Source organism: Phodopus roborovskii, unplaced genomic scaffold, assembly GCF_943737965.1.
Source record: "Phodopus roborovskii unplaced genomic scaffold, PHOROB, whole genome shotgun sequence".
In the NCBI taxonomy this organism is placed as follows: Eukaryota; Metazoa; Chordata; class Mammalia; order Rodentia; family Cricetidae; genus Phodopus; species Phodopus roborovskii.
This window is the reverse complement of record NW_026126511.1, coordinates 6,284,654-6,297,087: the sequence shown is the minus strand read 5'-3', so window position 1 is coordinate 6,297,087 and position 12,434 is coordinate 6,284,654. Positions and strand designations below refer to the sequence as shown.

The 12,434-nt window shown below is 46.8% G+C and overlaps 1 protein-coding gene across 1 annotated transcript in view; it reads left to right on the top strand.

Annotated features, from left to right (window-relative positions):
• The first annotated feature begins 2,121 nt into the window (after positions 1-2,121).
• The window catches only part of Gpc6 (glypican 6), a 948,689-nt gene continuing 938,376 nt past the window's right edge, over positions 2,122-12,434 (top strand). The window contains exon 1 of the mRNA XM_051195229.1: positions 2,122-2,537. Within this exon, the coding sequence (XP_051051186.1) occupies positions 2,378-2,537 (160 nt within the window). The 5' untranslated portion in view covers positions 2,122-2,377. The remainder of the gene's footprint in view (positions 2,538-12,434) is intronic.

The window sequence follows — 12,434 nt, the reverse complement described above, 5'->3', positions numbered from 1 at the left end:
GCGTTACACAACAAGTTGACTATGCAAATTACCTAGTTCTTTAGTATGACTAGAGCTCACAAACCAACCCCAAACTTTTTGACCCTGTCCAGGAAATTTAAACTCCTCTATGTATGCTTGAAGAACTAGTAACTTTCCAAGCATTAGCCTTCTTACAAATCTACAATGGCTATCGTAGCCTACTGCTATATATGTCTATTGATTGATCATTAAATACGAAAGGTTAGCCAATCTTTAAATAACCATAACCACCTTAATTGTCTTATTTATGCATATGTGCTTGTCAGTATACACATGTGGGTGGAATGCTGAAGATGACCTTTGGTGTCCCTCAGGATTGCTGTGTACCTACCTCCTTGAAGGAAAAGATTGATTTTTTTTTTTTTTTTGTCATTTTAACTTTGTGTTTTTGTGTGTATGCACATGTAAGTGAAGGGGTCTGAAGAATCCAGAGGGGTTGATATTTCTGGAAGTGGTATGTGCTCTTAAATGCCGAGCCATCCCATTAACCCCCTTATCACCCTCTGACAGAGGGACTGCCATAGACTAAAAGCTCTTCCACCAGGCTGATGATGATGAAGGTGCCAATGAAAGAGCACTTCCTGAGTCTTTCTGGTCACCGGTCATTGGAAGAACATCCTCCTGAAGGGTTAGAGTCAAGTTCCACAAAACTAGGCTGGCTTTGCAGCGGTTTCTCAAGACTGTGAAAACAGTGTCCGCATGGCCATGCTATTGAACAGTATTTCCTCCTCCTCCTCCTCCTCTTCCTCCTCTCCTTCTTTTTCTTTCTGATTTGCCAGTTTTCAGGAGCTCTGAAAAACATAAGCCTGTTAAGTCTCTAAGTTCATTAGCACTGCAAAGCCCAAGCAAATTAGTTAAACCCGAATTTCCAGTGACTAGGTTCTCCATCTGAGAATTCTGAAAACTTGGAAGAAAATGGTAAGGTCAGTGTGCGGAGAGAAAATTAGGACACCATGCCCTTCCAGTGCCTTGCTTCATGCAGTGCCTTCTGCCCTGGTATCTGAACCCACGCCTCGTGACTGAGGAAGAAGAGTATTGAGGGACACACACACACACACACAGACACAGAGACAAGACAGACACACAGACAGACAGACAGACACACACACACAGACACAGAGACAGACACACACAGACAGACAGACAGACACACACACACAGAGACAGACAGACACATACACAGACAGACAGACAGACAGACAGACACACACACACACACACACACACACACACACGGTGTGGGGGTAATAATCTTTGGCTGCCTAATATGTGCACTCACTACTTGTTCTCGGAAAATAAAAGCAGCAAGATAAGCTCCCAGGTTTCTTTTCTGTGTTTATGTCTTCCCTGGCTGGCCTTGTGTTCCTTCCACGGGAGGCAAGAGCAACAATTGGAAATGTGACGTCCTTTATCTCCAGAAGAATATAGCGCAACCACAATGACTCGCCTCAAACCCTGTCTTTTTATTGCGGTTTATTTACGCCGGGAAAGGTAGCTTTTTGGCTGGGTATGGAGACCGTGAAGTGGTTGAGAAAAACAGGGACCTTGCCTTTCTAATCTCTTCCCTCCCATCTAATGGCTGGAAATCCATTCCAGGTTTTGCGGCCGCCTCTGCCTCTGAATTTCGGCGGTGCACGGGGTAGCACGTTTCTCTCCCTCCCTCCCCTCCTTTCTCCTTTCCCTTGCTTCCCGTGTCAGTCTCCAGGATTTTCTCTCTTCCGATTTCAAGAAGACTCGCACAGGCTCCCCCAGTCTGCGTGAAGCTGAGGTTTCCTCCCGGATCCCGTACATCTCCATCCCATACCTCCACGCACACACCTCCCCGAAGAGCCCAGCGCTCACACCCACAAACACGCGCGCACACACTCGCGCCGGCCTGTCCATCTCCCCCCGGGGGGCGGGGGAGCCGCGCGCGGTCCCACCTTCGCGGCTCACGCTGGCCAGGCGAGCTCGCGGCGCTCCTCGACTCTGCGGCTCGGAACTCGGACCGCTGCTCTGAACGCCCCCACTGTGGTATTTAAAAAAGAGACATTTCTTTGCCTTCTCCTCTTCTCTCGCCTTTCTCGCACGGTGGTTTTTTTTTTTTTTTTTTTTTTTTAAAGCCGAGAGGCTAGCGGAGCCGGCTGCATTGCCAAGCCAGCCCTGGTTGGCTTGCCATCCTCCATCTGGCTTATAAAAGTTTGCTGAGCGCAGTCCAGAGGGCTGCGCGGCTCGTCCCCTCGGCTGGCGGAAGGGGGTGACGCTGGGCAGCGGCTGAGGAGCGCGCCTGCGGCTGTGGCGGGCTTTCGGCTCCAGGGGCAAGGTGAAGAGCGCACAGGGAGCTGGGGGCTGCCGAGGTGGACTTGCACGCTGCACCATGCCTTCTTGGATCCGGGCTGTGATTCTGCCTCTCTCCGGGCTGCTTCTGTCCCTCCCGGCCGCAGCGGACGTGAAGGCTCGGAGCTGTGGCGAGGTCCGCCAGGCTTACGGTGCCAAGGGATTCAGCCTAGCGGACATCCCCTACCAGGAGATCGCAGGTAAGCGCGGGCGCCAGCCCGGGCCCGCTGCAGCCCCGGGAGGCGGCGGCGCCCCTTCCCCTGCCCCCTGTTGCTCTCTCGCTGCTCACTTTGCGCGGGTGGCTCCTGGGGGACCCCGCGTCCCTGCCCGCGGGCGCCGGAGGCTGCGTGGCGTTTCTCGGGCGGGAGGAAGGTGTGCGTGCCGGGCCGCCTCATTGTGTGCGCACGCGGGAGCACCCCGGTCCCCTCCCTGGCTCCCCGCGGCTGCTCCCGCGCCCCGCTGCCTCCTCGGTGGCCGGCCTAGCCTCGGGCCGGCCGGGGACGGTGGAGAGGAGACGACCGAGCGCGGCGCCCATCGCATCCCCCTCGCCGGGGCAAACTTGGAGAACTGCGGCCACAGTTCTCCCAGCGCCACCGTCTGAGTGGCGCCTTCGCCACTCCCGCCTTCGCGCCGGCGGGGGCGGTGGAGAGGCGCGGAGGTTCCTTACTCCAGCTCTGCTCTCCGGGTCCCCGCTTCCCAGGGACCGAGCGCCCGGCTCCCGGGCCGGGGACGGGCGGGCGGGCCACTAAGGGGACGCCCCGCCGGGGTCCCCAGAATCTGAACGGTGCACGCAGCCCCGGGGGTGGGGGAGCACTTCGCAGCCCGGCTGCTTCTGATTTGCGGCGGGCTTTCCCGTCAGGGTGCTCCGGCGCTTCCCCGACTGCGGTTGGTCACTCGGGCTGCGCAGACGACCCGGCCACCCGGCTCGGCGCCGGGTGCTGAGCGCGGCCTCGCTCCGGCCCGCTGGCGCGCGCGGAGCCAACTTAAGCGAGCGGCCCGATGGGGGCGTCCGTCTCCGGGCTGCGCACTTGGCGGCCGGCGGCTCGCCGGATCCCAGGCATTCCTTTCTCCCGAGCTCCCGGGCCCCCGCCCTCTTTGCGGCCCTTCGGGCTCCACCAACTTGCGCTGCAGCCTGCCTGCCTGTGTGCTTTCCGGCTCTTAGCTCCAACCGCACCCGAGCCTCTCCGGGTCTCCGTGGACGAAACGTGTCGGGGCCACATAATCCTTCAGCTGAGTGGGAACTGAGCAAAAGAGGCCGAGGGAAGCCTGGGGATGGTGTGAGGGCGCGGGCTGCTCAAACCCGGTGGCTGACTTGAGGTCCTAAGTGACCTCAGATCGCCGGGTCGCCACCAGACTCTCTGCTTTTTGCCAAATAACTGGTGGACTTGCAAATGTCTTAAAAGCATCTTAGTTTTTAACTCGTTGCGGGCTTAATGCTTTGTTACGGTCGATCGCCAAACTCTAGGAGTGAGGGTCTTTCCTTACATCACGATTAACGCATTTCTATCAATCTGGGCACCGCAAAAAAAGGAAAATAAGCCATGCTCACACATTACAGACAGCGCGGCGCTTTATGTTAGAAGGAGCTCTTTTCGGTCCACAGTCAGGCGTTCTGTTCCCTGGGTCAAGAAGGCTGGAGAAGCCGCAGTGAATTTTAAGACTGCTCTTTAGTCTCTGGGATTTCGCCCACCCCACTCCAGCACTCCTTAATTTGTTAATCAATGACTAGAAAGGGACTGCGCCTGCAGCTCCTTAAGTTCCTTAACCCTCCTTTCCCTTCGTCTTCTGTTTCATTCTTTTTAATTAATTGATAAGGATCAGCTTCACCTTTTTAACTCTCAAAATCTCAGGAAATTCAACTTTTAAAAGGCTTGGAGCGGGGATCCCTTCTAGGAACTCGTTTTCTCCTCTAATCTGGCAATTTTAGAACTGTATCTTTTAAACACACATATTTCCCAACGTGATTTCAGATAAGATAACCCCAAGAAGAAAACAGCTAAGTATTTTTAAATTGCATCGGTATTCCTTAGTAGTCGAGGAGCCTCCCAGGGGAGTTGCATTGACTCTCAACACCATGCGGGGCCTGATTTTCAGAGTGCAAAAGCACATTGTAAATGATCTCTCTAGTCACCAATTACTTTGTTGGAGAACCTTCCTGGTGGCTGTGCACACTCCAGAAGTAGCCTAACTGTGGAGGATTTAGGTTGTTGTATATTTTTTTTGTCTTCTTTCCCATTGCCTTGAAAATCACAGACTGCTAATAGCTCTGAATTCTGAAAATGCACCCACTTCACTAAACTCAGTCCAAGAATGAATGCAAGCTTAGGACTTTTTACCTTATGGCCAGTGTCATCCAGTGCTGGTCCATGCTTTCCTGGGGTCAAAAGGTACATTAGATAGGAAAATAATGAACTGTAAGATAACTGAAGAGTTTTTATTTGGGGTGGGGGGAGCATTTTTTTCCAAAGTAAACTTTACACAGTGCTAAAGTAAATTGCATTTCCTATTGCTTTTGGAATAATCACAATTAAATAAACAAATACTTCCTCTCCTCCATAGTTCTTGGTAATATTTACATTTAATTATCTAGTATAGGTGTGGTGGCTACCCTGTCTTGAAATTCTTTTCCATCCTTTGCCTTGCTCCCCATCCAGGGGTTTGCTTGAGAAATGGCATGCACTAGTCTGTCAGGAAACCAGAATTTAAAAGAGTTACTGTTCAGACTTCAGATTCTAGTTTAGCCTGGTTTGTGAAGTAGCTCACCTAGTGAAATAACTGGGCAGTACTAAGGATACTGTATTTAATCTCAGCATTTTAAAAGTTTTACTCCAAGATCACAATTGTAAAACAATGTTGCCTTTTTCTCTTCTGGGTAGAGAGATGCTCTTCAAATGGTCAGAGGGGACTGGAGGTAATATATAAACTTGGGCTCTTTGGAAGTGAGTGCCATTGAAGGGGGAGTTTGCACTATCAATCTTTACTCAGCCTTGATTTTAAACCCATATCAGCAGGCAGATTAGATAGACTCTCCTTGTTGGCAGATCTCCAAAGGAGCCCACTTTCCAGTGCCTGTCAGGGATCTGTTCTAATACATGGAAACTCCTGTGGTATAGGGACTGTTTCCAGACAACCAGCCAAAGCCTTCCCAGTGGCCTTGTTCCTGTTCTTGTTCCCTGTCCTGGGAAGATCCTAAGCTAAGAGCATTGGGAGCTTGAATAGGGTACTTCTGATCAAAGTTCACTCTTCCCTCTCAGCTCAGTAATTCTGGCTGATGCTAAGCATCTCAAAGAGTCCTAGAACAGTGGTGCATACCTTTAATTCCAGCAGAGGAAGGCAAATCTCTGTGAGTTCTAGGCCAGCCTGGTCTACAGAGTGAGTCCCAGGGCAGACTCCAAAGCTATAGAGAAAGCTTATCTTGAAAACAAACAAACAAATGAACAAAAAGCACTTGCAGAGTGCTCGCCCCTAATGCACAGGGCACGGTGTCTCTAGCAGCACACACATTCACATGCAGTCATACTATGACACATAGGCTGTCTCACATACACACACTCACACAGACTCACACCCGGTAGTACCCTTAACACCTGACACGCACACTCTGACCCCCTTCCCTCTACACTAGTGAGGCATATCAGAGAATGTTGTTTCAGGATTTTTTATATTTAACTTTGTTGAGATCTTTATAATATTTCATACTTCTTAGCTTAATGGGGATTACTCTTTTCTTATTTATCTGATGTAACTTTAACACTTCATATGTAGAGATTATGTGCCCATCACCGATGTATACACACTACTTAAGCAGGCCACTTGGCTCAGCTGGTTAAAGTTCCTGCTGCCAAACCTAACTACGAGATTGATAACTGGGACGCACCCAGTGGAAAGAGGAAACCAACTCTTTCAAGTTGTCTTCTGACCTCCATATTTGTTCTATGGCATTCATATATACACATAAGCATCGGTTCAAAAACAAAACAGATAGAAAGGTATTTCAAAAGAAAATATTGCTCACTCATTTTTTTTCAATAATTTAGAATATAGTGGATCTATCATATTTTATAGATAAAAAGGCAGCAGTAATGTGCCCAAGGGTAACTCGGCTAACAAGGGTTAGAAGGAAATGCAAACCCAGTGTGCTGGCTTGAGATTCCGAAACCCTGTAGTTTGGATCATTGTGCTACGGAATTAAGCCCCCTGAATTTGTTGAATTCATACACACAAGACCAATTTTCCCCCTTGTATATGTGTCCTATTTCGTTGGCCAACACATCCATTTATGTACACCCACAAGTTGTGAATTCCGAGTTTTTATTGGAATTTATATTTCCAAAATAATTTTCCAGTTCATTTTATTGTATCTATCTTGTTATATAAATTACACACATTGGTTTCTTTCAGTGTACTGGGTCTACTAGAGTATTAGCTTGGTCAAAAACCTTAATATTAGGTTAGTCCAGCAAAGCTTATGATAGATCATTATCTGGGGAATAGAAGCTAGAATAAAGTCCGGTTTTCACAGAATAGGACACAATTTACAACCAACCATTTTTCCATATGTATTTTACTTTACTTTTCCTCTCAGATATGTTGAGAGTTGGGGATAAGAAAGCATTAAACAGTTTGGTGGCGGTGGTCCACACCTGTCATCCCAGAACTTGGGAGTCAGTGGCAAACAGATCTCAGTTTGAAGCCAGCCTGGCCTACAGAGTGAGTTCCAGGACTGTCTCAAGAAAAGATAAATAAAATAAAGAAAATATTAAACAATCTCCATCTCTTTGATGCCAGTTTGTCAAATATTTACATCAAGATCTACTTTGAAAGTAGGACTTTTTTTTTTCTTTCACATTCTGCTAGTGTTCCTGTGTTTTCAAGCCATATTCTGGCCTCAAATATATATGGATGTGTGTTCTACACACACACACACACACACACACACACACCCCACATATATAGGCTTGGCTTTCTTTCAGTGATCTCTAACACACTTTCTTTTTAGATCTCATGTAGCTGTCACAGTAACTAAGGGGACAAGCAGTGTTGCCCTCATTCTTAACACTTTACAACATCTTAGTTTTCGATAAACTGCTTAAGTTCCATGTCTATTCCCTATTCCAAAGTTTCTGATCTCTACCCTCTGTTTTGTAGATGGGTGGCTGTCTCAAAGACCTTTGGATGAACAAAGTGAATTAGCTGAATTTCAACTTTTTTCTTTCTGTGGTTTGGCAATCCACCTGATTTCTAAAATAATGGCTCTATTTCCAGGTATCAAAGCCATCTGAAATCCAGGTTTTTAGGAGGTCCTCTTTCTAAATTTCTCATCTGGGAGTCAATTGAAAATGCTTCTTGTAATCAAAGCTGGTCCAGCTTGCTTCTAGGAGAATAATCTCTCATTGTTTTAGGATTGACACACATTCTTTTTCTACATAAGGCCCGCTTCTTTTAATTGAATTGTCTCTTAATAGATTTTGAGTAGAAGTGTAGGTAGGCCACTATCAGGATTGATTTGAGTACACAGCATTCTGTCCTTAAAATATTGTGCTTGAAAAGATTCTATTGGTTTATATAAGGAAATGGGTAGTATTTAAACTTCCAGACATTAATAAAATGCAAAATTGTACTTCCCTATTATGTCACCTAGTCTGTAAAACTTGTAGTAAAATAATTGTTGCTAAATGACTCAACCCCAGTTTCTGTCTTATTTAAGGGTAAAAAAACCCTAACACTATACAGTTCTTCCACAATTTATATGTCTCTGAAGAGTTCTAGCAAGGCTAGGGACTTAGAGCTGTCGAGACAGTATAAACAACTGTTTTAATATTTTCAAGACCTTGCTGTTATCTAACTTTACCTGTCAAAAATTCTTTCCCTTAACTTTCCACTGCATATACCTTAACTTTAAGTAGTACACCAGTTATCTAACATTATCCAGTTGCCAGTGTTTTGTACAGCATCATTTGGAAGGTTCTGTCAAACCTGGTGTGGTGGGCTTGTAATCTCACCATTCAGGAAGTTGAGGCAGGGACAGCCAGAGTTCTAGACCAGCCTGGGCTACATGGTGACCCTCTGTCTAAAAGCAAAACAAAACAAACAACAACAATAAAAAACAAGAAACTCAAATAAGAGCAACAAGAAAGAAAGACAGAAAACTTCCAACCAAACGAGAGCAAATATGTTTAAATCTCTGGTTAGGAAACTATGTAAACAAATAATATGTAAACAAACTCATATAGTGGTACGTCTTGGGTAAAAAATTCTATATTATAATAGTAATATGGATGAAAATAGGGTTTTAATGACACCCGCTTACTGTTATTCTTGAACTCTTGGAACAGTAACAAAGAAAAACAGAAATGATTCTACCTTTAAATAGCATCTAGTTTACTGATGGCTTCAGGAGTATTTATTGTGTATGTGCTTTGTGCTGGATCAACAGTTCCAGGGAACTTTGATCCCAGCGAAAAAGAAGAAACTCAGGGCGTCACTGAAAACTGGGTGATTCCAGCAGATATATGGGATCATTTCATCTGAACAGAGGGCCTTAGACATGCATTGTTAAGGACACGCAGTATAATAGGAACCACAGGAAGCTATTGGTAAAGGTGGAGAGAGTAGAAGTTGCACATGTGACATGTCCATGAGAACACTGGAAAAGACGAGAATTCTGGAACCCGTGGTCCTGGGCTGTGGTGAGAATGTTGTATGAGAAAGAAGGAAAACAACCCCAGAGAATCAGAACCGAAGAGCTAGAAGGGACCCAAAGATAGACCCTTGCATATCAGCCCTGACTGAAATATTAACAGATGCTCAACACAAGGTTCAAACTCTCAGGCAACTAACAGGAGGGTGAGCAGAATGGACGGGCTGGGGGTGTTTTATCTATTTAGGGCCTGACTGTCCAGGATGCCATTAGAATTACATCGCCAGACCTACTTGCCATGGCTGAAACAATCTTTGGGGCTAGAACCCTAAGATGCTGACCCCTTTACAGCTCTCTGCCCTAGATACTCCTAACATATAATGAAACTGCCGTACAAGCATGCACACATGCACACTCGCAAGCGCGCCTGCGCATGCCCACACACACACACACACACACACACACACACACACACACACACACACACACACGCGCGCGCGCGCACGCGTGCATTCCTGTGACCTCTTGCCCTTCTGGATGGTGACCACTCAGTGGGAGAAAATTCATGCCTAAAAGGATTGGTTTCTTTCCCCTACAATCTAAGTGACCATCTGGGTCCTGGGATGCTTTGAACTCCCTACGAAGGCTTTGGCCTTTAATCTGAGAGTAATAAGGGGCCCTACAAGAAGAATTTCCATCAGGTTTGGCCATGTCTAGTAATTCCTTTGAGAGAAACATGAAGGGAGGAGCTACCATCTTGGATGAGAGTGGTGACTGTGGAACTGGGAAAGGGAATCAAGAAATACTTAGTTTCAGTAGGTCTTGCCTAAGAGTATTAGTGTGCTTGCCCAGGAGCATTGTGGTGAGTGGGAGGGAGAGGGAGGGCCATGGAGAGACAGACTTAAAAGAGAAATAAACGTCTAGGAAACATCTTACCAATCCTTCGACATAATTTATATGTTGTTTTTTAGTGGATACAAAACTCACTATCACCAGTAAACCAGCAGAAGTTTGTCAAGGACATCAGCTGATAGAGATGTCTCAAATAGGGCTGGATAACTCAGAAAACATCAGGTTACCAATAGCCAGGTAATCAGACACCAAGTTTCATTCTAAGACTTTTGGTTTTGGACTGTGGTAGCTTGAAAACAATTTTAAATCTTTTAACAAAATAGAGAACTATTCCAATTTTATCATCATCTCCCTAGGATTTAAAACACGTTTTGGGGAATCGTGGCAATTTCAAAGGCCCTTATTGATAATTAGGACAGGAATCAAAGAATGATATGGCCCAGTGTAAGGAGAAACACTGAAGGATGGGCAGTATTTGGCAAGAGAAGGTGGAATTCAGGGTGGGATGGATAGCAGGGGCGTGTAACGGACAGCACAGGCAGAAATTTATTTGGAAGTGATGAAAAGTTATGTTGAGCCGCTTGGGTGGGGCTGGATTTCTGGAGGTCTCTGGACGTCCTCAGCTGATGAGGTCATCATCCCAGGTTGTTGGCACCTAACTGACTGATGGAAGTAAGTATCCATTCCACCCTGATCAGTTGAGCACTGTGAACACGATGGCTTGGAGTGTAGATTCTTCCAGGCCCAGTGGGAGAGGAGAACAGCAAAGACGCTGCTTCAGATCTCTGAGCAGGGAGTGGACCGTCCCAGGGGAGGGGGCGGGGAGAAGACAGGGGGCAAATGTGGTTATCAGAGAAGAGAAAAGCATAAACGTTAATGAGCTGAAAGGAACTTAAAATCGAGGCTCAGTCACAGAGTTCCAGTGCAAGCATACAAGGAAGATGAGCTGTTGGAAGCCTTTGCCTAAAATAAATAATCAGTTTGGATACTTTTGGCTGCAGGTCACAGAAAATCCCTCCTCCCTTGGTTTATGCAACCGTTTCTGTTTCTGCACACAGCAACAGTCCCGACACTGGTCAGGGAGAAAGCTGTGTGTTTATACTTTCTGCAGGAGCTCTTGCTTGCTTCTCTTTCTGCTCCTGGAGCCTGTTCTTTCTAACAAATCTCTGCATGGGCATAAGGCGGCAGCCAGAGCATCAGAAGTCAAATCCAAAGGCACTGAAGGGGATTGAAGCCCCACCCCCACCCCAGTGTGTATCCACTGGATGAGAAGTAGATGGACATGTACTTATGATGCTGGAATTGCTTCCTGTGGTCGTACTGGGAAGAGAAAAAAGGAGAGAGGAGGGAAGGAAAGGGAAAGGAAGGGGAGAGGAGGGAGGGGGAGGGGGGAGAGGATGGGGGAGAGGAAGGGGGTAGAGGAGGGGCAGAGCAGACATAGTCAGACCCCAGTTTGGTAGCTGATGGCCTATGAAGTGCTTTGTTAATGTTTTCCATGTTAAGAATAATCCCCTCCCCCCAATAGAATGGTGACAGGGAAATTTGAGAGCAATGGTTGAGGCTGTATGAATCAAGTAGATATTTTCTGCGGTATTTCTTACTCTGGCCAGTGGTGAACTGGAACATGAGAGGCGGTGCCCAGTTTTGTGGCATTTGCCAATTTCTGTGTCCACTCTCCCACCAGCACCTATTCCAAGTCACCAACAATTTCTCAACATGTAGCAGTTGGCTCTTAGGGGCTGTAGAGAGCCTGGGCCATCTTGGGAGGTATACATGGAGTCCTTAGGAACGCCCCACAACTCCTAACTTTCTGCTCTTCAATTTCTGACTCCTTACTTCCTCCTTGAAGGACTCACATTATGCCTCTGTAATAAGAAGCCATTGACCTGCATGATGGTTTCTCCCTGAACGCCACTGAAGGTCTGCCTACACCCAAATGCCTGCGTCCTGTCTCACGAAGTGTCTGACTGAGGAAGGCTAGGCTGTGCCTATGTATCTATATTCAGGAACATTCCTCGATAACGCCAATGCTGTTGGTCCTATCACCTTGAGCCTCTTAAGGGCAACACTGAGTGTAAGATGTATGGTTTTTTCGCCCGCCACCTCTGATCTTGTCCCGCCGCCGCGCCAGCCCCAAATAATACACAGAGACTCTATATTTGATACAATGCTATTGGCCAGTTACTAGTTTCTAATCGGCTAGCTCTGCCTTAATTATTAACCCATTTCTATGTATTTTCACGTGGTCTTCTTACCCGGAGCCGGCTGCCGCATACTGCTCTCTCCAGGCTCTCCATCTTGACTCCTCCTTACTACTTCCTATTTCCTCCTTGTCTCCTAGCCCCTTCTATCTTCCTTTCCTATTGGCCAACAGTGCTTTATTATTAACCAGTATGAGAAACATATATACATAATGGCATCTCCCATCAACTGAGTTCCGTGCTGAGTGTGTTCTGTTAAATGGCAGGAGATATATATATATTTCATCTTTTCTACCTTGATCCATCAGGAGATAATTAGGATGCTCTAGAATGCACTGTTTATCTCTCCAGACTTTTTCTCTTTAAGATTATATCATGGCCATTTGGGGAAACTGAGGAAAACA